Here is a 27,857-nt window from a genome sequence, read left to right on the forward strand (position 1 = left end):
TGCTGGGGCAGGCTCTGTCCTTTACGGTGACCATCGGGTGTCGATGCAATGTCTAGTAAAGCCACCAGCATTTTGTTTCCTGCAATAAAGCTGATGAGAAATGCCCCAAGGATGGGAATAAGAGCAGGGTAACCAAATGGAGAAGGCAAGGACTTGTCACCCGGGTGCAGTAAGAGCTGGGATGGTTTGCCTTTAGAAGTGTGGTATGGAGGCCTCCTTGCACTGGGGGACCACCAGGTTTCCAGCAGAACTCCAGGCAGTGCAGAGAGAAGGGGAGCTCCCTCAGGGGGCTGAACCAAAGGTGGAAGATTTCGTCATTAAATTATTCGCTCTTCACTTGGAAGAAAGGTGGATGGGTTGGTGGCAGCAGGGGGACTTTGCTGGGAGACACTTTGGCTCCTTGGATGGGGCGAGCCCTCATTATGTGTATTTTGGTGATGGGATGACAATGGAAGTGTGGACGACGGCTCTGAGTCACCCTCGGAGCCCCGGCGGGGCCGGGCCGGGCCGGGTGGGTGGGGGTCGCTAAGGGCCGGGGTGGAGGGCTCTTAAGGCACGGAGCTGCCAGTGCCGTGCCACTGCCCGCAGACCTCGGCCCGCATGGAGCTCGCCAGTCTGCCCCCCGCCAGCCTCCCCTCCGCCAGCCTGGCCCCCAGCCCCGGACCCGCCGGTGAGCCGCGCCGGGCGGGCTGGCGGCAGGGGTCTGGTGTTGGTGGCGGGGTCGGCGGTGTTGGTGGAGGTGTTGGCGGTGTTGGCGGCGTTGGCGTTGGCGGCGTTGGGGCAGGAGGACGCTGCCCGGCCCCGCTGACCGCCGCTCCCCGTTGTCTCCCCGCAGGCGAGCCCCGGGCGCGCCCCGCCGGCCCCAGCTCGGGGCGGGAGGGCGGCCGCCGCAAGAGAACCACCTTCAGCAAGGCGCAGCTGGAACTGCTGGTCCGCGCCTTCGAGAAGGAGCCGTACCCCGGCATCGCCCTGCGGGAGCAGCTCTCCGGCCTCACCGACATCCCCGAGTCCCGGATCCAGGTGAGACGGGCGGTCCGGGAGGGAGGACGGGGGCGGGTGGCGGAGCGGCTTTCCCGGCGTCCTGGGTGCTCAGTCTCTGCCGCTCCCGCAGGTGTGGTTCCAGAACAGGAGAGCCCGGCAGCTAAACCACAAGAAGAGCGAAGCCGCCGCCTGCGCCAGGCCGGGCAAGTCGAAGCCGCCCCGATGCGCTGGCCAGGAGCGGCCCCCGGCGCAGCAGGGCCCGGGGACAGAGCGGAGCCTCCTCTGCCCGCAGCCTGGCCTGCCGGGAGGGAGCCAGAGCCTCTGTGGTCAGCCGCCGTCCTACTCGGGGCAGCTGTACGCAAGGCTCGACATGCATTTCAGGAGCTTGGATAACGCTTTTGGAGCGCTGGGTCAGACCCCACCTGACTTCGGTTCGGACTGTTCGGGAAGAGGGCTCCCACTAGGTGCGGGAAGCGAGGGGAGTGCCCCTCCGTTCTCGCTCCCTGTGCAGAAGGCACAGGAGTATCCGCACCTGAAGAAACTCTTCCCTGAAAGCTTCTACTCAGATGCAGATGTTTTCCAGCCTTGTACAGATCACCAGTACCCAGCAGCTAAAGAGAATATGTACAGGAAGCCTGTCTTAAACTACTTCAATGCTAACCAGGGCCTGGGTGTTGAGAACTGTTTGTATGCCACGTCAAGCACTTCTCCCTTTGGGAAGAGCTCCACTTTCAGTTGTGATGGGGGGGATCCCGAGCCTGAGCCCGAGCAGATGAGGCACAGTTCACCTCTGCTTGCAGCTAGTAATACTAGTCCTCCTTTAGTACTTCCAAAGCATGAAGGGGGGTATCAAAGGACACTTGCCACTCAGTTGTATGGGCAGCAGCTTCTGGAGACAGTAAATGATTATGACCCTCATTGGCTGGGCATGAGAAATGAAATTTTTGGAACAGGGTTGGATTTTCTGTTTGAGAGTGAGCAAAATGCAGAGCAAGGTCTGACAAAAAGTTACCTTTCTGCTTTTGGTGGACAGAATTCAATCTGTCATTTGGGTCAGACATGAAACAGGCAGTGGGTCCAGTTGCCTGATGGAAAAGTAATGTGATTTTTTTTTTTTCTCAATTGACAGTGTTGTCTGAAGTGGCTACAGGTTTTGCAGCTCTAAGTGCAGAGTGCTTGCTCTCAGTTTTGTGCCTTGTGTGGAAGGGAAAGAAAGATAAGCCATGTTAGCAAGGGCTGCCTGCTGAATCTGAGCTGCCTTCCCACCCCAAGTGATCTTTCAGCAGCTGCTTGCAGTATTCCTACACGTGTTTGGTTATGGGCAGCCTAACATTAACCTGTATGCACAGACTGATCTTCACAAGTATGTCAGTACTGAAGAGTTCTCTGTGTTCAGACCGTGCTGGGTTAATTCTGCCAGGAGGCTTAGCACTGTGGTGTTGCTTTTGTGGCCTTACTGCACTGAGTTTTGTTTCTATTCTGGTCATAATTCACTTATTTTAACTTAAGGAATCTTAGATAACACTTATTTATAGCTTTTAGTTTAGAAAGCATTAACACAAGAGGGGTACAAGCATGGGGAAAGCAGCCTTGGTGGTAGCAGGGGACATCTCACTGGATGTGTTTGCATTTTAGGTGTGTTCCTGATAAAGAACACTAGTGGTCTTTTCCTGGGTATTCTGTTTTCATTTTAAAATGTCCACAGCCTTTTAAAAGGCAATATTTTTATGATTTTCTTTTGTGTAATTTGTTTGCAAATTGTCTCTTTTTTTTTTTTTTAAATTGTGATTGTCTATTTGCCAAATTAAGTTTTTTTACCATCATGAAGTTGTAGAATTGCACTCAGAGGAAAAATGTGTTTCATCTTGGCATTGCACATTGAGCCTATTTTTAGAACTCAAGATCCACAGTTGTCCAGAAGACCACAGTAATCATGGACAGGTTCTTCATGTGTACCTCTGGAGAACTGCCATGGATGTGTGTTAAAGCAGTATTAGGCCTAGGATGCTGAAAGCTCTACATGCAGATCTTTTTTGTGTTTAAAATGTGACTCTGGAATATTTTAAAGTATGCTAAGATTGTAATACATTTGTTATTAACTCAATTATTTTGTTTATAAAACAAGAGAAACAATGAGAATAAAACTTAATCACAGACCATTCTTTTGTTAATAAAATTGATGTCCCTGAACATACAGTCTATGGAGGTGTGTACACAAGAAGTCCAGAAATCAGTCCTGACTTTTGTCAGTAATTTTTAGCTGTGGCTGTAACTTTTCTGCCTCAGCCTAAAGGATTGGAACAAGCTCCTATATTACAGAAGAGCTGCATGGCTTCAGACAACAGCTGCAAGGCATTTTGAACACAAGTTGCATTTGAGAGTGAAGGACAAAGAGATGATTGTATTTATGATTGTATATATAACTCTTTCAGTAAATTTTTGGAAAAAATGCATTAAGACTTATTTATTTACATATACCCTTTCCCTCATAATACTTTCTTAATAAGAATGCTTATTCAACATGTAGGAGGTACTTCCACAGCAATGGTATTGTAGCCTCCCCTGGACTTGCATGCCAACAGCATCTCTGCTGTCATACGATGCTGAGGAAGAGCTGGGGCAGGAACTGAATCTGTTCAGTAGCTGAACTACTCTTCTACTGCCTGTAAAATGCTCCTGGTTTATAAAAGAAGGGAGGATTTTGTGTGCTAAATATTGAAAAATGTATTTTCTTCTACATAACTTGTCAGATAGTGAGAACCCAAATTCACCAATGTCACTTACAGTTAGCTTGGGCCTACTCCACTGTGGGGTGTCCTGAGCTCCTCATTATGTGGGAACCTGCAAATCACATTCCCTTCCTCACAGCCAGCTCCTTCAGCAGCAGGACTAGCGTGACAGCCACGGCCCCTGCAAGTCCAGCTGGAAGTCACCCGCCTGGGAGGCAGGATGGGGCCAGCATCACAGAGGGAGCAGTTCACGGCCCGGACACCTCCCTAGCAGCCCTGCCCCTCACGGGCTCATGCCAAAAGGCAAATCACCCCAGACAAGAGGGCTCTTTAAGCTTCATTAAGCAGGGTCTGCACCTACAACCCACCTCAGGGGGACTGACCTTCAGGCGTGGGCACAGAGCTGAGATAAAACAATGACCCACTTCACACCTGGGCTACCTTGCCCTCTGCATGCCTGGTCACGTCCCTGTGGGTGCGGACCTTCGTACCTGCAAAATGCCCCCACCTAAGGTGTATTAGCGACAGGAGAGGAGGACATAGCGTTAAGATGCACCAGGGCAGGTTTAGGTTGGAGATTTTTAGAAGGAATTTCTTCACAGAGAAGGTGGTTAGACACTGGGATGGGCTGCCCGGGGGGGCGGTGGAGTCACGGTCCCCGCAGGCTTGCGGACCATGGCGCCCAGTGCCGAGGCCGGGCTGTCCCGGCGGCGCTCGCTCACGGCGTGGACTCCATGGCCCCGGGGGGCTCGGAGTTGAAATCCCAGTTGTTTCTGTGATTCCGTCCGAGTTCACTGCACTGAAAAGCTCTTCATAGGCTTTTACCCTCCGACTTGTTCGTCCTCCCATAGTACTTGGCAAGGGTTTATTTTTTTATCTTTCTCACAGTGATCGCTGGGGATGCATCTGTCAGTTCGTACGGGGGCTGCCCCGAGCCCGAGGTCCCCACGCCTCCTCCGCTCCGGGCTTTCACGGAGTTTGCAGGAGAGTAATTTATTCCTCAACACGCTCACAGGGGCCGGCTCCCGGTGCCCGTTCCCGGTGCGAGCCCCGCGGCGCCACCGCCACCCGCTACCTGAGGGACACCGTGTGCTCCGGCAATAGCGCTCCGCCGCGGCCGCCGCGCCCGGAACTCCGCGCACAGCCGCTGTTTCCGGGAGGGTGGCTCCGCAACGGGCCGGTCTGTGCGGGCACACGTGGACCGGGCGGCTGGGCCGGGCCGGGCCGCGCCGGGCCGGGGGGACAGCGTCCGAACCGGAGGGGACAGCACCCGACCCGGGGCCACAGCGCGGGGCCGGGGGACAGCACCCGACCCGGGGCCACAGCGCGGGGCCGGAGGGACAGCATCGGAGCGGCAGGACCGGGGCCCACGGCACGGCACAGGTGCGTGGTGGGTGCTCGTGGGGAGCGGCCCCGCGGCAGGAGCCCGTGGCGGGCTGAGGGCCCGCGGTGTGCCCGGCAGCTCCCCGCCGCCGGGCCGCCGGCGCTCGGCCGCACCGCCGGGGCTGCCCGGTGCCCGCGGCCCTGGGCCGGGAGTACAGGGCGTGAAGGAGTTTTGGGTCTGGTAGTGTTTGCACGGTGTTCTCCGGCTGCTGTGCTGTGTACGCGTGCCCTGTGCTAACTGTGCTCTCTTCCTGTGCCAGGTGCGCCCGGTATCACACGGAGGAACTGGGAATCTTAACTGGTTGTAAACAACTGTTGAACGAGTAAGATGGAGGAAAAAGAGAAGAAGAAGCATCGTGCAAAGCACAGCGGGCCAAAGGCAGAGAAGAAAAGGAAACGTTATCTCAATGACCTGGGAATAGGAGATGAGGAGAATGCACGGAAGAGAAACCCCAAAGCCTTTACTGTCCAATCCGCTGTGCGGATGGCCAGGACTTTCCATCGGTGAGAAGTGGGAACTGGCTCTAGAGTGTGCCGAGGCGGCTGGAGGGTGGGAGTTGCCTGGGCTTTCTTTGCTACTTTATGTAAAAGTGCACAGACTCTGATTTTCACTGGTGTGTGTGCCCAGCGTTCGTCATTCACTCAGTCACGTTGTCGTTTATTTGTGTGTCAGAAGTGGGGGGCTTTGTGCATCTCTGTTACACTGTACACTGTGTTAATCAGTAGGAAAACTGATCAGCTCCTTAGACTCAGTGGGAGTTCCTGGTATCTGTGCTTGTGCTCAACCTTTGTGTAAAAGCTTTTGCAAATAGTGAAGACTTTCAAATAGTAACTGTCACTGTCCATGATGTTCCTGTATTTATTTATTACAAATTTCTTCTCAGAACGCAGGATCTGAAGACTAAAAAGCATCACATTCCTGTGGTTGATCGGACTCCTTTGGAGCCACCTCCCGTGGTGGTGGTTGTGGTCGGCCCTCCCAAGGTTGGGAAGAGCACTGTAATCAAGTGTCTCATTAAGAACTTCACAAGGCAAAAGCTGGTTGAAATCCGGGGTCCTGTTACAATTGTTTCAGGTGAGAACAAAGATGGGAGAAATGGAAATGCTTCTTTTGTGCTTCTTGTCTTGCTTTGAGAGCTTGGATATGTTCATGTTCTCGTAATTTTTGGTCGTTTTGAAGGAATCATTTGGATGTGTGATCTGGCATACATACAGCAAAAAAAAAAATCTGATAATTTTAAATTAAAAAATCATATTTTGGCAGAACTATAAACAGGTAAAAACAGACCCCTCTACAGTGATGGGTGTTGGATGATTTACCTGCTAGACCAGAATGTGAGTCCCAGATACCCTGAGGAACTTCAGGAATGTGATCTGAAAAGAAAACTGTACAAATTGGTTTGCTCCCTCTGTTTCAGTTTTTGATGCTTAATTCTGTTTTCAGGTAAAAAACGCCGGCTGACCATTATTGAATGTGGATGTGACATTAACACAATGATTGACCTGGCTAAAGTTGCTGATTTGGTGAGTTAACAATAGAATGTGATTTCTACTATAATTGATATTGAAAATACTACTTTTCACTGGATTGCAGCAGTGTCTGATTTCTCTACACATTTTTTGCTATCAAAGGCAAAATTGTCTTTGGTTTCAAAGAGAACAAGACTGAGCTCTTTGACACACCTAATGTTCTGGAACAACTCTGGGACTTCCCTCATCTTGGGGGTGGGGAAAAGTAAAGTGTCTGTGTGTGGTGGTGGGGAGGATGTGAGAGAAGGGAAATGCTGCTGAACTTCGTTGCTAATGCAACTCGTGAACTTTTAGTGGAAGACATTATAGCAAGCCAAGGTGACACAATGACTTCTCATTATGGGGTTTGGTTAAACCATATAAAATCTGAAAATGATTTTTAGTCAAGAAGTTTTCAACTAATGTTCAAAGTAGAAATATGTGTTAATTTACTAGTTGGGTTTTTTAATGGACTCTGAGGTCTCTGTCTGTGAAGAACTTCATGTAGTAATATAACTGATTTCAGTGGGATGTGGTCACTTGTAATTTACTTGCAACTTTTGGATCAAGAGATTACATTGACTGATCCTGGGGATCCAGTGCATGATCTATTTGTTTAGAATTTTACTTTACATGTGGATTTGGAGTATACTATTCACAGCTGACTAGGTGTTAGGATCCTTGTGTAAGTATTAACTATATAAATATCTAAATACATCTGTACACTGATCTAGATATTCTTCTACTTTTATGTTTTCTGCTGAATAAGGGAAATGTACCAAACAGTGCAAATGCTTCTGCTGGTATATTTGGTGGATGTTTTGGATTCTGTGTGCATATGGTGGTGCTGAGAATCTGTTTGGATTTATTGTTAGGGGGCTAAGATGATGTCAGTGCTTGAAGATCTGTCATCAGTTCCTGTATGCTTTAAGTTCTTTATCATTAAGACCCTAAACCAACTTCGGTTCCATTTTTATGTGATTGTTGGCTGCTGTTTCCCTGTGTCAGTGCATTTTAGTGATGTGTAACAGCAATTGCAACAAGGGAAAAAAGTTGGTTTCATTTTACTAAGACATTTGGCCTAAGTGGCATTAGTGTATCCAAGACACAGATATAAGAGTTCTAATAATTTTCTAAGATGTTCCTGAAAATCTTGGAAGATAGTCAATTTTGCATGTTTTAAATTCACCAGGTAAACACTTGTTCAGATCTTATCTTAATACTGAATGTTATTGCATTCCTAGAGCATCTAGAACATCTTTAGTAGCCAAGTTCCATACTTCAGATAAAAAGCCAAAGTTTGTTTTCAGGATATATGAAAATAAAGTACAGAACCTTCTTTGAAATTTTGGTTCCTGAGAAGCTTAAGAGTTTAAAGCTGTGAAATTAGCTCATGTGGGCACTGTGGTATTGCTGTAGTGAAATGTGAATATTGTGTTTACAGGTTCTAATGCTCATTGATGCCAGCTTTGGATTTGAGATGGAGACGTTTGAATTCCTGAACATTTGCCAGGTACATGGCTTTCCCAAAATTATGGGAGTTCTAACCCACTTGGACACATTCAAGAACAACAAACAATTAAAGAAGACTAAAAAGAAGTTAAAGCACAGATTCTGGACTGAAGTGTATCCGGTATGACGTTTAACATTAATTTTTTAATATATTTTGCTTTATGGAAGCTAAATTAAAAGTGGGTCAATACTTAAGTGTTTATTATGTTCTTACATCTTTTAAATAGGTAAGTGAATGATGTTGATACTGTATCAGATTGTTTCATTTTTCTTCTGCTTGCTAAAATACTTATGTGATAATTCTCTGTCCCAGTGTGATAAGCTGCTAAATTTGCTACTGGGTCTGTTATGCAGGTGCTGTGCAAGGGGGATCTGCTTGTGGGTCTGTATGAGGTCTTGAGGATGTGAATAGTTTTCCATTTAGATTTAGGGGATAATTTTCATGTTGAAGTAAACCACTTAGTTTGATCTTTCAGAACCAATTGTAATGTGAAATTTTCAATTAAGATTTACAATTAGAATTGCATTACTATTTTTTTTCTTGTTGTTAGTTTTATGGCTATTAAATTGATTTTTTAATATGTTTTTATGTCTTTTTAATGTGTTTAGGGTGCTAAGTTGTTTTATTTGTCTGGGATGGTTCATGGAGAATATCAAAAGCAGGAAATTCACAATTTGGGGCGTTTTATCTCAGTTATGAAATTCCGGCCTCTCACTTGGCAAACGTCTCACCCGTATGTTCTTGCAGACAGGTGTGTGTTTTTCTCTCTGTTCTTCATTCTCAGCGTAGCTAGCACCTGGTTGTTTTTAAAAGCTGTGCTATTAGCCCTGAGCTCTGTGTGTGCTGGGTGTTTGGTGTTCCCTCAGTGGCTTTGGGAAGGGAAGGCGCCTCTGCAGGTTTGTGCCGTTCAGTTTTCACTTGTGTCAGATCGCACCTCTGGTATATTGTAAAGACTCTTGAAACACAGGCTAGTTAAAATAATCCTGCCTGTTGGTGATTATAGTGAATTTCTGTGGAAAAGAAACAGCGTTCTAGTGATTAAACAACGGCTGGTGAATTAGTCCTGAGTTCCCTGGAATTTCCCTTCTGCTCCATCTCCCTGTATAGCATTTGATTCACAGTCTCTTTGGAACATGAAACTAATCTTGATGGCAGCTGTGCCTGCTTGAGAAATTACCTCAACTTCATATTTTATTGCCAGAATGCTTGCAGCTACGACTAAACTCCCACAATAAACCAAGGTGGCTTGAATGTTCCTCTTCTTTAGCTCTAACTCTTCAGGAAAACTTGTCAGAGAGGTAGATAAGCAACGTGCAAAGTCCTGCAAAATACACAAAGCAAAGAGAGGGAAAATGCAACCCCCACATTCTGTAGTTTTTCAGTAACGTTGTTTTAGGTTGCTGTAAGTGTTGCAGTTTCATGATTGTTGGGTCAGCTTTAAGCTGATTTGCAGTTGGGTTGTGTCCCCCATTCTCTTCCTTGGCTCTGTGAGCCTCCCATGTGCAGTGTAGAAAGGAGAATCCCCCTCCTCTGCCTGCAAACAGACACTCTTTCTTCTATGGTAGCTTTTGTGTTGCTCACCACTATTGTTAGTGAAAAGAAGGTGTTGTGTGACTGCAGGGAATGTGACATTCAGCTGTTTGCTTTCTAATGGTGAAATTGATTAGAGGAGGGTTGTGTGTGCAAAGCCGATAAAGAGTCGTTAAAATGTGCTAAGAAAGCAGTACCTGTTCAGTGAAGGTTCAATAAACCTTCTGGAAATTTGTTGAACGTAATTATACAACTTCTGAAATACAAATCCAAAATGTTTTTAGAAGATCATTTTTCCATGAAATTTTTCTTTCTTATGATAATTCAGTTTTGATTATTAGAGTCTGCAGATCATGCAATGGCAGCAGTGATGTTCTCTTTTCTTAAATCATCTTTTCTCAAAAGTTACCATTGGGACTCTGGATATTTTAACTGTCATTTTAAATGTTGAGTAGAATGGAAGAGCTGACAAACCCAGAGGATGTTCGACTCAATCCCAAATGTGACAGGAAGATATCACTGTATGGATATCTGAGAGGAGCACACCTAAAAAACAAAAGTCAAATTCATATGCCAGGTAATTTATCAGAGTCTTAGAACTCTTTCTGTACTGATATGTGATATACAACATAGCTGAATTTATCTGTATCTTTAAAGTTTATACGGCAGATTTTTCACCTTTCTAACCTGTTATGTTTTTGAGGGTTTTTTTCATAATGCACGTTTTTGTGAAAATAAATCTTGTAATTAATTTTGCTTTTAATTGTGCAGTTTTGTTGCACTGATAAGCACATTATTCACAGTATTTAAAGTTTTTCAAAGGTGTATCACTTTAAAAGGTGCTTAAAATGTAAAACATATCAGCCCTAATAACGAAAAATAAATTTGAATGATGTAAATTAGAAAAGTATGTAATATATTTCTTATGGTCAGAATAGAATAATTTAGTATTTTAAGTGAATGATTAAAAAGTTTAAATTGAGAAATACTGTAATAATGAATTTACAGACCTACTCTGAAAAGTGAGTTGCTGTTTTTGTCATTTGAAAACGAGCAAAGAAACAAACAAGGTTTTGCAGGATTCTAGTGAATTTATGTGTACTTCTCTAAATTCAGTGGTAAGGCAGAGGAACTGGATGTTAGGGACAGAGCTGTTGATGAATCATTGAATGCCTCAGTGTTTGGGTTTGGTTGGTTTGTTTTTCCTTTTTTTTTTTTCTTTTTTTGGGGGGCTGCGGGTGGGTCGCAGTGAATTGCACAAATTTCAGAATCAAAACGTTGTGCAAACTTTTCTTCCTATTGTGTGTCCCCTCAGGTGTGGGAGACTTCACTGTAAGTGATGTGAGTTTCCTGCCAGACCCCTGTGCTCTCCCTGAGCAGCAGAAGAAGCGTTCCTTAAACGAGAAGGAGAAGCTCGTCTATGCCCCTCTTTCAGGAGTTGGGGGTATTGTGTATGATAAAGATGCTGTTTACATTGACCTTGGTGGAAGCCATGCTCATGAAAAAGAAGAGGTAAAAGAATTCTGGTGGTGATTTGAATTCTCTTGGAAAAAACGTAGTTTTTATCCTTAAAGCCAAAATAAGTGTTTAAAAATAAGCTTCTTTAAAATAATCAGTCCTTATCTAACCACAGTGGGTAATTAGTTGTTTTCAACTTCAGGGATTTCAGAGGAGGGATGTTTCTATTATCTGTTATTGTACAAAACATGGGAAGATCAGTTAATATTAAGTACCTAAAGTTTGTGTAATAACTTCCCAAATAATTGACCTAAGATTTATGAAATCTCCTGGTGCTGGACTATTACCACTCTTATTTTGCAGAGCATAATGATTGCTGGGAGAAGACTAAGGATTTGACTGGTCAGAGGGAGGAAAAAAAAAAAAGATTTGCCTACCAACAAATTGAATTCAGTTTTTTTTCCCCTGTATTGTGCTGAATGTTAAAATGCCTTTGGGTCTATAATAATGTGTTAGCTGGTATTTACTGTAGTGGTTGCATATTGTGAAGGAGTCCCTCTTTAATTTTTCTTGGGTTGATATTGTAGATACTCTTGAAATGGGAAGAGGAGAAGGGAGACCTTGCTATTCTGTTCTGAGAAAATGTTTCTTTAAAATGCTCTGCAATTTTTTTCTTGCATATGCATATTTCTGCTGGTTTTGACTGATGGCTCTCATTAGATATTTCTTTATTCAACTTAACTGAAAAGTTAAAAATCCTGTTTTTCCAGGAGGAAGTGAGGCCAAATCATGAACTTGTTCAGAGCCTCATCTCCACACACTCAGCCATTGATGTTAAGATGGCATCAAGCAAGGTCTCTCTCTTCATGGACTCTGCACCCTTGGGTTCAGAAGATGTAGGACAAGAGTAAGTTTTGAATGCTAGGCAGTGTTGGAGCATGAATGAATCTCTAATTTTAGGCTCTAATTTAGGAAAAATTCTCAATAGAGCACAGCTAGTAAAATGTCATATTGTCTGATTCTTCCTCTTCTGAGATTACTCATATGCCACACTCTATTTTGGGATAGAAATAATTGGTACTAGAAAGTTTTGCAAGCAGTGTAGTCCTACCTTCCAGGAATTTCTTGCTGATACAAGTAACATTTCTGTTTGAATTCATTCCATGGTAAATGAAGAAATTTCTTCGAATTGTTTTTGGCTCTAACATTCAATATTCTTGAATAAAGAGACATTAGAGAATGCCAGTGCCTTTCTAATGGTCTACATAGCTTCACTTTGCTTGAAAGAAAATTTGTAGAACTGTTCAAAAATATTGACACGAGGCTTCGTTCTGATTTTCTTGTACTTTACCATCTTTACCCCAAATGTGGTCTTTGGGAAAACAGGTTTGTGATGCCAAAAGAAGAGAGGCAAGTGGATTTGAAGACTGGAAGAGTTCGTCGGAAGGCCGTGTTTGAAGACGATGAGAAGGAAAATGATGATGTAGCAAGTGATGAGGAAGATGACCAAGAAGAAGAAGATGAAGAAGAAGCAGTGTCTGAAGATGGGAGTGATGGTGATGATGAAAATGATGCTGAGGAGGAAAATGAGAGAGTGCTCTTACGGGAAGGGGTGGCAGTTAGGAGAGCCAAGCGCCTGAAAACAGAGGTGGCTCAGGAAGAAGCCATGAATGAGCTACCAGCGTTTGCAGACAGTGATGATGATCTGGAGATGAGCTCTGGAGAAGAAGAAACTGCCCCTGAAGACAGTGAGATGGAGGAAGATGAGGAGGAGGAAGAGGAGGAGGGGGACATAAAAAGGACCTGTGAAGGTGAAAGCTCAGATAGTGAATTCGAGGATGCAAATAAAAGAGCTGAATCTAAGCAGTATGATATAAATAGCGAATGTACAGAAACCAAATCACAAATCTCAGAGCACAGTCCCAAAAGAAAAGCAGTGCTCACTACAGATTCTGGAAACTGCACTGCAGAAGAGGCATCAGAATCTGAGGATGAGAACTCTTCCGTTGAAGAGGGTGATGATGAAAGACAATCACATGAGGAATTAGAAGCTGAAGAGTCAAATAGGAATGGATTTCGGCAGAGTCAGGCAAAGAAAGCTGATAGTGTTAGGCAGACTAAAGTTAAAACTGTAGATATTGAAGGTGATGATGTGGAGAATCTGCTGAGAGAGGAAGAGGAGTATGAAGAAAAAATAGATCTTTCTGCTGACACAACAGGTAGACTATAACTATTTAATTTTTACTGTCCACTTTAGTTGTATTAATTGTTAAAGGATATAATTAGTAAATACTCCATAATGTTGCCTGTCATATATATGTGTGTGTGTGTGTATGTGTATTTATATATAATTCTTAGGTAGCAGAACTTCAAGTTAGGGTAGCTTGAAATAGTTGCTGTTAAGCCTTTCATTTACGTTGTAGTATGCAATGTCAGGTTTCTTTCCTCTGAAACGGAGTTTCATAAACAAAACTTCATGGATTTTGCTATGCTTCTTTAATTTTTATAGCTATGTGTGTAAAACAAATTATGATGCTCTATCACATCTAGAAAGACTAAAACATGTTTGGGGGAGTGTTACTAAAACACTGAGCACTGGAACAGGTATCTCCATCTTTGGAGGTGTTCAGAAGCCGTCCTGACATGGTGCTGAGCAACCTGCCTTAGGTGAGGCTGCTTGAGCAGTGGGGCAGGACATGGAGACCTCCAGAAGTCTCTCCCACCCTCAGCCTTTCTGTGAGTCTGTGAAGAAGCCATGTATCATCATGAACACGATCAAATCTGTTACTGTGGTTAGTAAATTTTTAAAGTTTTGTCTTAAAAAAAATCAATGCTATAATTTGTGATCCAGTTTGTTTCTGTGTATATATGGAGTGTGAGAAAAAGAAACTGTGGGTTGTGTCTACACTTCTTAAGCCTCTTGTCATGTACTTACTTGAATTATTTTTGTAATTTCTGGTCCTCATTCTTTTTTGGAGACAGAATGTGATTTTTTTCTCTTTTCAGGCGCACTTAAATGGAAAGAGGACCTGACACAGAAGGCAGCTGAGGCCTTTCTAAGACAGCAGCGATCAACCCCCAATCTCCGTAAACTTGTTTATGGAACAGGTACAGATCTCTTTGGAAACTTGTCTCAACATATGGTGGCCTTTAGCTGTTACCAAGCTTTCAAGTCTGAATATTTGAGCATTGTTTTTTGGTGGGAGGCTTGAGGAGAGTTAATGGACTTTTTAATTGCTGATGCTCATTTTCACTAATAATTGTAATAAGACAGTTTTTACTTTTCCCATAAAAGGCATTTTGAGTTCATTTTCCAGACTGCTCAGTTGTTACTCCTGTTTTCTGGTACAGTTATTTCTTCCAAACCTTTAAGGTTTGGTCATTTGTGTAATCATCTGCTAGATATTATGCAAACCCATTGTGTAATTGTGTTTCATAAAGGGATGTTGTCTTGTTGGCTGATTTCAGGAATTTCTGTCTCACAGTGACTGTGGAAGAGTCTCTTAGACATGACTTAGTGGCAGGTGTTTGTCAAGGAAAAAATAGGTGGCTTAAAAGGAAGAGAAAACTGCTGTTTATGTAATTTGTCCTGTTAATTCACAACTTTTCCAGTGGTTGTCTGACTGTACAAATGTGCAGAACCTTTGTAGAACATGATGAGAATTTGGCTTTTATAAACCTTTTACAGTGCAGGTGTGGGAAGACTTTCTGACAGATTATCCAGTCTGATATTCTTAATTTACAGGCAAGTTTAATGTCTTTCCTGTTCACAGATCATTTTGGTATTGTTCCAATTTGTCATACTGAACAAGCATCCTCCATTTACTTATCGGGCAATATTTTTTTTAGAGAATTCCAGTTATGAAAACAACTGGATCAGTTGTTACCTTTTTCTTCAGACTTTTACATTTAGAATTGTTCCAGCTTGGTTCTTTTATTTCCTCAAACTTCTGCAGCTGTTGGGAAACATAAGGAGAGAGGTGGTCAATGAATTTCATGCATGTAGTGTGTGAGAAATCATCACAGCCTCTGTGTTTGGTTTAGCTGTCGAGGATGAGGACCAGGACAGCGAGGATGCAGATGATGAACTCGGAGGTTTGTTCCGTGTCAGCCGTCCAGACAAAGCATCCAAACAGAAGGCCAATGCTCTTGACTGCTCCAAATTTCTGGTAGAAAAGCCTCAAGATTGGGATTTAGAAGAGGTGATGTCATTGAATAATTGCTTCTACATGTCCTGCCTGGTTCTATCATGGCTGTGTCTCGTAAAGTATGGCTGAGTTGTTACTGGAACAGACCTGTGGGAGCCATGGCCACAGTGCCTTAGATTCTGCTGCTTGCTCACTCTAAGTAACAGATTCCAAGGTTTGTTCTTACAAGAGTGGCAAGTTACAGTAAATCAATTTAATGCTTGGCTCACTTGAACATTTGGTGGATAATAGTTTGTTCTGTATTTACCAGAAAGTAAAAAGCAGGAGAGACCCAAGCAAAAATATAATGTAGGGGAGAGATTTTGGTAGTGCAAAGACCTTTGGGCAAGAATTAAACTGGGCTCACAATCCTGCTTTTGGGGAGGCGTTGTGTAGTTTTGGTAATGATGTCTTGATGTGGACGTGCATGTGAGAATTGTCTCTGAGGTGGGGGAGTGGTGAATGTCTTGGGGAACATTTCTGTTGATGATAAGCTGCAGCTGAGCAAGGCAATGACACTTATTTTGCAGGTTATGAGCAGTATTCGAGACTGCTTTGTTACTGGAAAGTGGGAGGATGATAAAGATGCAGCAAAGCTGTTGGAGGAAGATGGTATGTGTAACACCTCTAAAAATGATTCATGTATACAGGATTTTTAACAAAAGTATGACTTTTTATTAATGTATATACAGTATTTTGCCTTAGTGCTATGCTTGCAGTTTTTTTCAAATAGAGTATGTAATTTCAAATAGAATATGTAATTTAAATTACAAAGTGGAGTCCTTAGTCTCAAAACTTGGACATGCCAGCTTTGAATTATGTATCTGAGTTGATCTGTCATATATGGTTTATTCTTCTGGATAGTCATGGTAGAAATAAACAGAAACTATTCTTTATTGGGAAGACAAACTTGCCATTCACATTTGGCTGAAAAGTGAGATCTATCTTCAGATATTTTGGAGGTGTTGTTTTTGTTTGGTTTGTTTTTTTTCCTTAATTAGGAAATACTTAAACAAATTTAATAATATGACTGTATCTTACATGCATAATGATTGTGGTTTAACAGGTTTCTATAAGCATATGTTTTTAACCTAAAAGCTGTCAGCTATATTTAATTTTTTTAAAAAAATTAAACATAGGAGCTCAGTTGCTCTGCTGGTGTCTTGTGTCTTTAGAGTGCAAAATAATGTATTGGGAGTCTGTTGGGATGATCTAAACTTCATTTACATTTTTTAAACCATAAGGCTGTTGAAAGCATAAAGGAAGAGCCACGTTGAGTTTAGCTGGGAATTTTCAGCTGAAGCTGTAGAAAGGGGAGAACAAATGTATAAAACTTGCTGGGATTCAAAAATATTTGAACTGAAACTAATCTCCACAGCAGCAGTGAGAAATGCACAGTACTGAACACATGAGAGATGATGTGCAGAATGGTTAACTAACATGTCCTGGGTGCTCATTGTTGCAGAAGAGCTGTATGGAGATTTTGAAGATCTGGAAACTGGGGTTGTGCACAAAGGAAAGGCTGCTGCTGGAGAAGATCAGGTTTGATCTGCATTTTTATGTTCTTTAGCAACAGAAGTGTGAGTTTCTTATCAAGTGATAGGCATCCTATGTAATAAATATAGTCTTCATAGAACGAATAGGAGAGAAATCAGTGGGAACAAGAAAGAAAGGGTATGTGTATTACTGTCCTTATTTAGAGTGGCATGTTTTTAGCTTGAGCCTGAATTTTGTTTATAGTTAATTATGTAGAAGTCACCTCACTTATTTAACAGTAGGTGTCAGGCTTAATCAAGACCTGGAGGATCTGGAGGCATGACAGAAGTATTTTAAAACCAAATGTAATCATAGCTGTTTGTACTGTGTCATCTCATCTGATGCAGAAGATTATAGCACTCTGTTTAAACACAACAAATTGTGGAAACTTGACCCAGTTTCCTAGTTCATTCCTCTTATCTGCATAAAGGAGGTTGGTGGAAGCAATTTTATGCTGTGGCTTGGGTATCTTCCAAGAACAGAGCTGTCGTTGTCTATGACAGTACAAACTGAAAAAATCAATTTCTTTTTGGACTGAGCAATTTGATGGCTTTGCATTTCGTTATAAAATTGAGGGTAATGGCAAAATTTTGTCAGTTTTCAAATGGTCTGTGAACAAACTTCCTCCTCACAGGTCTCTGGAGTGCTGCCTTCCAGCACAGTATTGCTCAATACTATCAACAATTACTGCTTTTCCCTCCTGTATTATGTATGCTTATATTAACTGTAGAATAACAGGTAGGTCAGTTCTAGGGTCTGTTCCCTTGTGTTAAAATGGTGTTTAGTCAAAAAAGCTTTGTCAGTGAAAAGGAATATGCTTAGATCATGAAATCTTTCGGTCCTTGCTGAAGTTGTCTCCTTGTATGCATAACTTACTAATCTCTCTCAAATTGAAATGTTTTTCAAGTGTCTAATAATTGGCACAATAAAAAAGTATTGTTTAATCATATCTATAGAAGTATTGTTTAATAATATTTATCAAACTCTTGATCAGAATGAGCTGTTTCCAGTGAACCATTTTACATGTTTGACTTTGTTGATTAGTCTGGAAGTGAAGAAGAGGAGGAAGATGAAAAGATGTCCAAACCAGAACCTGAGGAGGAGGAAAAGAAAAAGGAGCGCATGGACAAGAAAAGAAAACTTAAAGAAATGTTTGATGCAGAATATGACGAAGGGGATGCCACATACTTTGATGATCTTAAAGAAGAAATGCATAAACAAGCACAGGTACAATCTCCTAAATTGACAGTTTATCTGGCTATATGTCTTCAGAAATACTCCTCAGGGTTTGCCACGAAAAGGTTTTTTCCTGGAGACACTGGTGATGTTCAGGAGGTATTTCAGAAAGTACACACAAAGAAATACAAGCTTGTGATTTTTTTTTATGTTTGAACTTTTTGATTCTGTTATCTGGAAAGGAAAACAAGCCAAACAAATGAAAGCTTAATTTAAACTGAGTGCAATATTTAACCATACTTTGAATCACTGAATAAGTCAGGATGTATCATCTAAACTTCAACTGCTTAAAAAGTTTTTTAAAAAAAAGTCATCCTTTTATGTATAGGAAGGTGAAAATCTTCCTCATATTAATTTCTGCCCTATATTTTCTTAGTATTATTTTCAGTGTGATTTTTTGCATTGTTGTTAATGGATAAGTAAATTCCCTGTGACAGTCTTTTTCATCCAACTGTGAAGTTATTTTGAGGAAAAAGTAATTAATGACCATTCCTCTCTACATGTGGTAGAAGTCCTCAGTATCCAGAATGTGAGGTGTTGATTTTGTTCCAGGCCTTTGTTTTTTTTCATAAGAACTTGTAAGTTTAAAAATAGCTTCCTATTTTGACTGACTTGGGAGAACACTGCCTTACATTGTTAATAACTTTACTGTCTTGTCTTTGGACAAAATTTTGCCCTAAATAGTTGTTGAATTAATCCTTGCCTGCTTATATTAGCCACTGTCACAAAGGATACTATGAGCTCTGGTATGCTGATGTAATGAGAGCACTTAAAGGGTAAAGGACATTCCAGTGAAAGAATCAGTGTCTTATGGGTAGCTAAATGTCAGCAACTACAAGAGGAGGGTGAGGCTTCTGTTATTCACGAGGATATCTTCTTAAATATTTGCACAGTATCTACATTCTTACCATATGGTACAGAAGAGCTTTTGATGATGTACAGTGTGAGGATGCACAAAAGTATTTTTAAGCTGCTGAGTAAGATCGGAGTGCAGCATCCTCATAAAGTGACACCTTAAAGATCAGGTCATTAGCTTTAAATGGTACTTGGGCTCCTAAATCAAAAAATGTGCTTTTGAAAGTTGTATCTTAAAATCCAAAGTCACCATAGTGAAAGGTGTATCAGAAGTCACTTGGTCATTTGCTTCTCTTGGGTACTGTTTTTCAAGAAGATTTAACAGCCCCACCTGGGATCTCAAATTGGAAGGGCTTTGTGGTGGTAGAGATATTCAGAGATCCTCTGAATAAAAAGTCACAAAACCTATTAGATCTTACCCAGAAAGGTTTGTATAAATGTTAGCATGTTTTAAATAGAGCCGACCCTTCACGAACATGTTGTTAATACTTGAATTTTGTGAAACATGTGTTGGCTTTCTCTTTGTCACATAGCTTAATCGAACAGAATTTGAAGATCAAGATGATGAGACCAGAGTGCAGTATGAGGGATTCAGGCCTGGGATGTATGTTCGAATAGAGATTGAGAATGTGCCCTGTGAATTTGTCCTGAATTTTGATCCTCATTATCCTGTCATCCTGGGTGGTCTAGGCAACAGCGAAGGAAATGTCGGCTATGTACAGGTACGTAGCCAAAGGGCTGAGTGCGTTTTTACAGGTGTGCTTCAGGGTGTCTGAAGGGAGTTACTGTTTCCTGTGTACTGAAAATACAGTAAACACAGAGAGAAACTTCCATCCTTGTCTCCTCAATAGGGAATTTGCTTTTGCCACAAAGTGTAATTCTACAGTAGCAGATCCTAGATCTTTACAGGCTTAATTGGATAACCAGAAAAGGTTACTGTTGTTTAATGTTCAGCTGCAGAGGTGTCTCCGGACTGAGGTCTGATACTGTGATTGCTAAATTGCAAACATTAATTGTACTCTGACCTTCATGATCTATATACAAGTGACCACAGAAGAGTTACTAGCACATATATAAATAAATTTTCAATATAATACTTGCTTGTATGCATGCACACATGACTTCAGAGTGAGTGAAATATTGATCTTCCCAGTCAACCTAATGTTAGTGAGAATGTCTGAAGATAAACAAAGATAAAACTTAGTGTATAAAAAATTCTAGTGTAGATGGAAGTTGCTTTCAGTCATTCCTGAAAATGAAGAATTTCAGAATCACTGTTGCCAGCTTGTACAGTAGCATGGTTCACCTTCTCTCCTGACCAGCTGCGCCTGAAGAAGCACCGGTGGTACAAGAAGATCCTGAAGACGCGCGATCCGCTGATCCTGTCGCTGGGCTGGCGGCGCTTCCAGACCATCCCCATGTTCTACATCGAGGACCACAACGGGCGGCACCGCCTGCTCAAGTACACCCCGCAGCACATGCACTGCGGGGCCGCCTTCTGGGGTGAGCGCTGCTGGGGCTGCTCCCCTGGGCCACCCCACCACTGCTAAAGTCTCCAGCTTTGCAGGGTGTGTCGGGAAATACAGCTTTTGGAACGGGAAGTCTTTCCAAATTGCCTCGTGGAGCAAAAAAATAACGCCAGATAGGATGGGAGAATAGGCAGTTGTCTAATATTTGTGGATTATTGAAATGATTTCTGAATTGCTTGGCTTTTAGTCAAATTCTGAGCATTCTGCTAAGTTGTAGCATATCAAAGAAGAACCTGATTTGTGTGCAGATAGACTTTGCACACATTACGGGCCCAGCCCTTGCATGAGTAGCTTCTTGTTAACCATTCCTTTATGGGGCTTTAAATGTGAGCAATAGTTTGAATGCTTTAAACTTTTGGTTTTCTTCATTTAGTATATTTGTCATGTATTTTTAAGCTTTTGGAATTTAAATAGGGGCTGGATGTTGTGTAGTAAAACTTTCTGGAAGTTTTAAAATTTAATTTTCTTTTAGGGCCCATCACTCCTCAGGGGACAGGATTTTTGGCAGTTCAGTCTGTCAGTGGCACAACGGTAGGTTTGTTACCAGAGAATGTTGATTAATGCTTTCTATGAATATTTGGGAAAAATATATATATTTTGGGAAGAAGGTTTACACTATGATAAAGCAGTGTAGTGTAGGAACTAAGAAAGTAGTTGGACTCAAGCTTTTGAAAGGTGTATTATGTTGAGGTGGGAAACTGTATGGAGAGGATTATTTTTTTGTTTTACAAATTTCAGGAAGAATTTGTTTACTGTGAGGGTGGTGAGGCTCTGGCACAGGTTGCCCAGAGAAGTTGTGGATGCCCCATCCTGGGAAGGATTCAAGGCCAGATTGTATGGGGCTGTGAGCAGCCTGGTCTAGTGGAAGGTCCCCATGGCAGAGGTGTTGGAATGAGGTAATCTTTGAGGTCCCTTCAAAACCAAACCATTCCATAATTCCAATTTAAATAGTGTTAATGTAGTATTTATCTGATATGATATTTATTAGATATATATATTAATCAAAAGTAGGTTCATGTTTGCATACAGTTGGTAACGAAAGCTTTGTATGGCATTGTAATGAGCTTAACAGTAATCAGAGTGGTGATTATTATCCCCTTCCTAAAATATGCCTTCAAGTGCTGTTGCACAGTTGTCTTTTTACATGTTTTAGAAGGCTATTTTCATCATGTGTCCCTTGCATAATATATAGTATCTTAGAGCAGTGCACAGAGCACTTCTCCTTTCAGACTTTCTGTCTGAGTAAGATTCGTTTCATAAAGAGAACATAGCGAGGTAGATCACAAGGACTTTTAGATTGTTTCCAAGGTAATTAGAATGGCAGTTCTGGAAATTTCATTAGTGAATGGTAGGAATGTTATGTCGGCAGCACCTCAACTAATGTCTGTACTAGTCAATCTGCATTTTTCATGCTATGGTACTTCTGTCAAGGTTAGAAATCCCGAATCTTGAAAGTGAAATGTGGAGTGCCAGGTGCCCCACAGCACCCTTCTCTCTAAGTTGGAAATATATTCATTCAATGGGTGGACTGTTCAGTGGAGAAGAGTGGTTGAATGGCCACGTCTGGAGGGTAGTGGTCCACAGCTCTATGTCCTGATGTGCAGTGGTGACCAGTGGTGTGCCTCAGGGCTCTGTACTGGGACCAGCACTGTTTGATCAGCACTGACCATCTGTGACACAGGCAGTTTGGCAGGCACCACCAAGCTGAGTGGCGTGGTTGACGTGTCTGAGGAGTGGGATCCTGTCCAGGGGAACCTTGAGCAGCGGTCCTGGGGGAACCCCGTAAGGTTCCACAAGGCCAGGTGCAAGGTCCCGCACCAGACCTGGGGCAACCCCCAGTGTCAATACAGATTGTGCAGTGAAGGGATTGAGAGCGGGCCCGGCTGAGAGGGACCTGGGGACTCTAGTGGACGAGAGGCTGGACATGCTGTGGTCACGTGAATTTGCAGCCCAGAGAGCAAATCACATCCTGGGCTGCAGCAAGAGCAGCACCAGCAGCAGAGCAAGGGAGGGGTTAAAAGAAATATGGGGATAAACTTACCAGGGCCTGCTGTGATAGGACAAGGGGAAATGGTTTAAAATTAAAAGGATTGATTTAGACTAGATATGAGGAACAAGTTTTTTATAACAAGGGTGGTAAAACACGACCAGATTGATGAGAGAGGTTGTGGATGCCTTGTCCCTGGAAATAGAGTCAGACTGGATGGGGCTCTGAGCAACCTGATCTATTGGAAGATGTCCCTGCTCACTTCAGGAGAGTAGGACTAGATGACCTTTAGAAGTCATCTATATGACTTTCCAATCCAAACTATTTTATGATTCTGTGATGTTAAATGGTGTCTTCACTGTTTGAGAAATACACATTCTTCATCTTTCATCTCTGATGTTTCAGCCTGACTTCCGGATTGCTGCGACAGGAGTTGTGCTCGATTTAGATAAATCCATAACTATTGTAAAGAAATTAAAGCTAACTGGTTTTCCATTCAAAATTTTTAAGAACACTTGTTTTATTAAGGTAAGTTCATAGGTACGTATACTGTAAAACCAGATGTGCTGATGTTAGGAAAGAACGCAACCTGGGATTGTCTTTCCTGAGGCAGAAGTTCTCAGTTATTGTTGTGTGCTATTCTGGATCTCAGGAGCTGCTTGTGGTTTTTTGAGCTCCTTTCCATGTGATCTCTAAAGGTATTGATTACTAGCTAAGGAATATGAATTATTGTTAACCACACAAAAATTCTGGAACAGTCTCCTGGTTCACATTCAGTGTGATTATTTTTTTTTTCTTTCCCACCCACTTCTTCCTTCCTAAAACCCACTGATTAGCAGTGGCAGACACCTTTGGAGGATGTAAATCAGTCTGATCCCACCAAATTTCAGCTCTGGAGTCAAAGGAGACTTCTAGCAGTGCTTAAGACTTCTCAGTTACAGTTACAAAAGTGTTGGGGGAAGAAGTGTTGCAGAAGTGAATGCTCACTGACCTTCCTGATGGGCTTAGCTGGGCTTTCAGGCTCAGGGGGAGCTTAGGTTATTCTGCATTTGTGGCAGCAAGCAGCTGAGCAGCGATCCCAGCAATGAAGCACTCAAGTATTTGCACTAGGCATAGACAGATCTTTTTCCTTGCTTTTCTTGTGATATATAAAAGAAGCACAAACCTTCAAGAACTGTATTGTATTAGAATCTCAGAACTAGCAACTTAAGGCAGCTTGCTTCCTTTTAAGGTACCCTGTGTTCCAGCAACTTAGTTTAAAGGAGAACTGTAAAGCTTCTGTGGATATGTTCTATTTTGAAATTTTAAATATGTGTATTTAATGCTTAGAAACCTTGCCTGTGATATATGACAAAGTAGATTGCCTTCAGTAGCTCACCTAAAGTCAGCTCAGTGGGTTTTTGGTACGATCAGCACTCATAGTCTAAAGACAGTGCTTTGCTCCTCCTGTTTCTTTATAAGATCTGCTTATGGGAATTCTGTTCTTGTGGCCTTCATAGGTCACAGAGAGAGACTTGGCATCTTGAGTGATGATGGGTGATTCACATTTTCAGGGAATGTTTAACTCTCAGCTGGAAGTGGCTAAGTTTGAAGGTGCAGCGATCCGCAGTGTGAGCGGAATCCGAGGACAGATCAAAAAGGCCCTCCGAACTCCCGTGGGTGCTTTCAGAGCAACATTTGAAGACAAGCTGCTGATGAGTGGTAAGTTGCACGTTGCATGTAAGTTATCACACAACTTTCATCCTTCTTCACAGAGTGCCAAGCCGTGTCTCAGAATTCTGGGATCTGATAATTGAGATGTGAATTCATAGAGTAAGCAATACCTTGTGACATGCAGAGTGAAATCTAGAAGAAGTATATTTTATGCTGGATTTCTTCCACTTATACTCAGGAGTCATATAGTATGCAGATGAAAAGGCTTGAGTTGAAGATGTGTATCTTCAAGTATTTTAATGCTTTACACAGCATGGTTTTAGTGCTTTACACAGCCTTTTACCTTGAACATGATGAATTGAATTTAGTGGTACAAGTGCTAGAAGGACACTTTTCTGAGAAATTCAAGGACTGGCATTGTAATTCCAGTTAACTTCTTTCTGTAGCCTTTTGGGGAAATTATGCAGAGGATCTCCTGTGTTTGCTGAGTATCACTCTGATGTTGAGAATATGAGTTTATACTTACTTGGGTTTATATGACCTGTTTTCCTGAACACACCAAAATCATGGATAGTCCAAAATAAAAGCAAGTTAGTTCTTTTATAAAAATTGGCAAAGGAAAACAAAATTGGTTTTGTCAGCAATTATACAGTCACATCTACATACATGAATTCTGTTGCTTGTTCTTGAAGACGAATGATGAACAGGATGGTATTCAGCTGCCTGCTCTTCAGGAATGTGTGCTGTTCCTGCTTTCATGGGGTTTTGCATTGCTTTTACCATCAAAGTTGAAGACATTTCATCTATATACCAAACACAATGCTAGCATGTGGTGGTAGTATCTGTTCTGTTCAGGCAATCTTTGCAATGAACTCTTTTCATTTCATATTTTTAGAGGCAAGTAACATTTTTCTTTCTTTTCTTTCAGATATTGTTTTTGTGCGGACTTGGTATCCTGTTTCTGTCCCAACGTTTTATAACCCCGTAACATCCTTGCTGAAACCAGCAGGTGAGAAAGATACTTGGAGTGGGATGAAGACAACAGGCCAGCTGAGGTATGAGCGAGGCATCAAACTGAAACAAAACAAGGATTCTCTCTATAAGGTATGTTTCTGTTTCATTTTGTTTTGTTTTTTAAAACCAGTCAAAATTGCAGTGTGTCTCAGACCTCTGCAAACTAAGAGCAGTATAAATACATGTTCATACACATGCGTGTGTGACTTTAGATTTTTATCCCCAAGGCACAGTCCTGGCATGAGATGGAAACGAAACAGTTGAGGGCAGATTGTTGTGGGTCAGTTAGAATTTATAAAGTAATCTGCAGGGTAGAAGTCTTTTCCAGAAGCTTTCTGAGACTTCTGCTGTAGTAATTGGGGTGAACCTACCACTTAGAGTTCAGTCCAAGGATGTCAGAGGACGTTGTGTTTTTACTTTTGGTTTGTGTTTTTTGTGGTTTCTTTGGTTTGGGGCGGTCCTTGAGGGGTGTCTATTTCTTTTTTGGTTTGTGTTGTTTTGTGGGGGTTTTTTCTTGCTGAAAGATGAAAAGCTAAATAAAAGCTTTTTAATATCACGAGTCTTATATATATTCTATATTCGTTCTTTTAGCCTATTGTGAGGGAGAAAAGGCATTTCAATAAGCTCCACATTCCTAAAGCACTGCAGAAGGCACTGCCTTTTAAGAACAAACCTAAGAATCTTGAGAAGAAAGGCAAGACTCCAAAAGACCAGTGGAGACCAGCTGTTATCAGGGAGCCTCATGAAAAGAAGGTAATTATCACTTACTCTGAAACAAGGACTCCTGAAGGGTAAATGTGTTGTTTAAAGCTTTACTAACTATTATTTTGGCAATTGAATCTCCTGCTAATGCTAAAGATATATATGTTCCTAGTGAAAAATGAGCACCTGCGATTAGTTTTGTTCCTGTTTGACACATAGTACGTATATGGAACTGTCACTGAGTGGATGGTGTCTATTTTTTAGACTAGTAGGTTACCTGGAGCCTAAATATGACTTTTGTCCTTGTCACAGCACTTGCAAGGTATTTCACTTGGATTTAGTGCTCTCATATTATGGGTGACTTAAATTGGCAGCTGCAGTTTTCTATTTCACTTGTCATTGCCATGCATTATTAACACAGACAGGATTTGAAGCAAATACTCTGCTTCCAAAATTGAGAATTAGAGTGCTTGCAGAGGCAAGAAGATCCAAACTGTAGTTTAAGTGTTCTATAGTAGCAATTAGGCATAGCCTTTTAAGAGCTGTCTAACCAAAATCAGAGTTCACAAAAATTAAAGCTTTGATTAACTTCCTAGCAGGATAAATAATTAAACCATTTTAGAAATTGGGTAACAGGTGCAGAGATAATTAGGAACTTGCCTTGACTCTCTGATTCATTATGTGTGTCTCTGCTGAGGTTACACTGTTTCTTGCTCACCAAAACTGAGCTGCCTGTATACTGATTGTCTGTTTTCTGTTCTAGATATCAGCTCTGCTCAGTGCTTTGAGTACAGTGAATAATTACAAGATAAAGAAAGCCAAAGTAAAGCATCGGGAGCAGCTTAAAGAATATCTCAAAGTTAAGCAGAAGGAGGATGAACAGAAATTCAAGAGGCAAAAGGAGGCTAAGAAAAAAGTCTATCGCATACTGGGACAAAGGGAGAAAAAGAGGCAGAAGTCAAGCTTGAAAGGATCTAGTAAGGGAGAGAAGAGTATGTAAACTTCCATCAGATTTCAGGCCAAATGAGGAAATAGGGTAGCTGTGCAATTTTCTCTTGAAGAAACAAAAAGGCCTTGGACTACACCAGATGTGCTTTCAAGAGATGAAAGAAATGCAAATATGACCTTACTCACACTCTTGAATACATTTGGTAATGTATATAAATAAGATGTAGAAGTATGAATTGTGGTTTTTATACAGAAGCATTCTGGAGGACTTTGTATTTCAGTATGTTTCCATGCATACAGCATAGTCTGTCTAGCCAATAAAGTATTTTAATGTCAATTACAGAATATTGTTTCTTTGTGTTTTGTCTTAGTGGATTTCAGTGGAAGAAAACTCCCCTGAATGTCTCCAAATACATTCCTTCCTTTGAGCTATTACCTAAATTTTGCCCTTGGCAAATCTTTTATTAAAAGGTGTGAAGATCAACTGTTACTGGGTAGGAGTTTTGGAAATTCTTTATCTTTGATCAGACTAGCTCACTCTTGTGCTTAGATCATTTGCCGCTGCATGAAAGCATCTCAGTTTTTTCCACTTCTCACTAGGTTATTAAGCAGATCTTCAAAACAGTGTTGCCTCCAGATTTTGTGTTACTTGGCCACCTTTGGCACCCTGGGGCTGTCAGTAGATCCCTCACTGACTGCAGCTTTCTGGGCAAAGGGCATCAGACCTTTCCAAATGTGTATAGCTACTCTGTGATTTTCTGTGGGGTGAGCACTGACAAGATAACTTGCTTCCTTTGGGAAAATCTTCCTGTGTCCAGCCAGCTTGGTTTCATGGTACATTGTTAGGCTTGAGATGAATGGAGAGAAGAGGTGGTAGATGGTTTCAATCCTGTTAAATTAAATGAGAGTTGAAGTTTTTCTCTGCATGACAGAAGGCTGTCATCTTCCAACGATCATTTTGTTGGAAGAGCAGCAGAATATTTTTTTTATGCCATGTATGGCATCAAGTAGTTGCTATGATATACCTATTTTTAATATTTTATCCTCAAACAGGCAGTGGGGCAGATAATATCAGTAATTTCTTGGTCTCCTTCCTGCATAAGTTTA

The 27,857-nt window shown here is 41.9% G+C and overlaps 2 protein-coding genes across 2 annotated transcripts; both read left to right on the plus strand.

Moving 5' to 3' along the window:
* The first annotated feature begins 600 nt into the window (after positions 1 to 600).
* On the plus strand, positions 601 to 2,247 carry LOC136294276 (uncharacterized). Its single transcript, XM_066191912.1, has 2 exons — positions 601 to 1,020; positions 1,112 to 2,247. Exons 1-2 carry the CDS (start codon positions 601 to 603, stop codon positions 2,042 to 2,044), a joined length of 1,353 nt encoding a protein of 450 aa, XP_066048009.1. The 3' UTR covers positions 2,045 to 2,247.
* A 2,651-nt stretch (positions 2,248 to 4,898) lies between these two features.
* Positions 4,899 to 27,095, plus strand: BMS1 (BMS1 ribosome biogenesis factor). Its single transcript, XM_066191531.1, has 23 exons — positions 4,899 to 5,093; positions 5,354 to 5,597; positions 5,978 to 6,168; positions 6,538 to 6,617; positions 8,047 to 8,235; positions 8,724 to 8,866; positions 10,101 to 10,222; positions 10,961 to 11,157; positions 11,874 to 12,010; positions 12,490 to 13,322; positions 14,110 to 14,211; positions 15,148 to 15,305; positions 15,821 to 15,902; positions 16,756 to 16,832; positions 17,871 to 18,053; positions 19,451 to 19,639; positions 20,240 to 20,420; positions 20,919 to 20,977; positions 22,839 to 22,961; positions 23,987 to 24,134; positions 25,015 to 25,190; positions 25,692 to 25,853; positions 26,566 to 27,095. Exons 2-23 carry the CDS (start codon positions 5,422 to 5,424, stop codon positions 26,800 to 26,802), a joined length of 3,945 nt encoding a protein of 1,314 aa, XP_066047628.1. The 5' UTR covers positions 4,899 to 5,093; positions 5,354 to 5,421; the 3' UTR covers positions 26,803 to 27,095.
* The last annotated feature ends 762 nt before the right edge of the window (positions 27,096 to 27,857 follow it).

The sequence above is a fragment of the Chamaea fasciata genome, unplaced genomic scaffold (assembly GCF_029207755.1).
Source record: "Chamaea fasciata isolate MVZ Bird 193981 ecotype frontalis unplaced genomic scaffold, bChaFas1.0.hap1 SCAF_9, whole genome shotgun sequence".
Classification (NCBI taxonomy): Eukaryota; Metazoa; Chordata; class Aves; order Passeriformes; family Sylviidae; genus Chamaea; species Chamaea fasciata.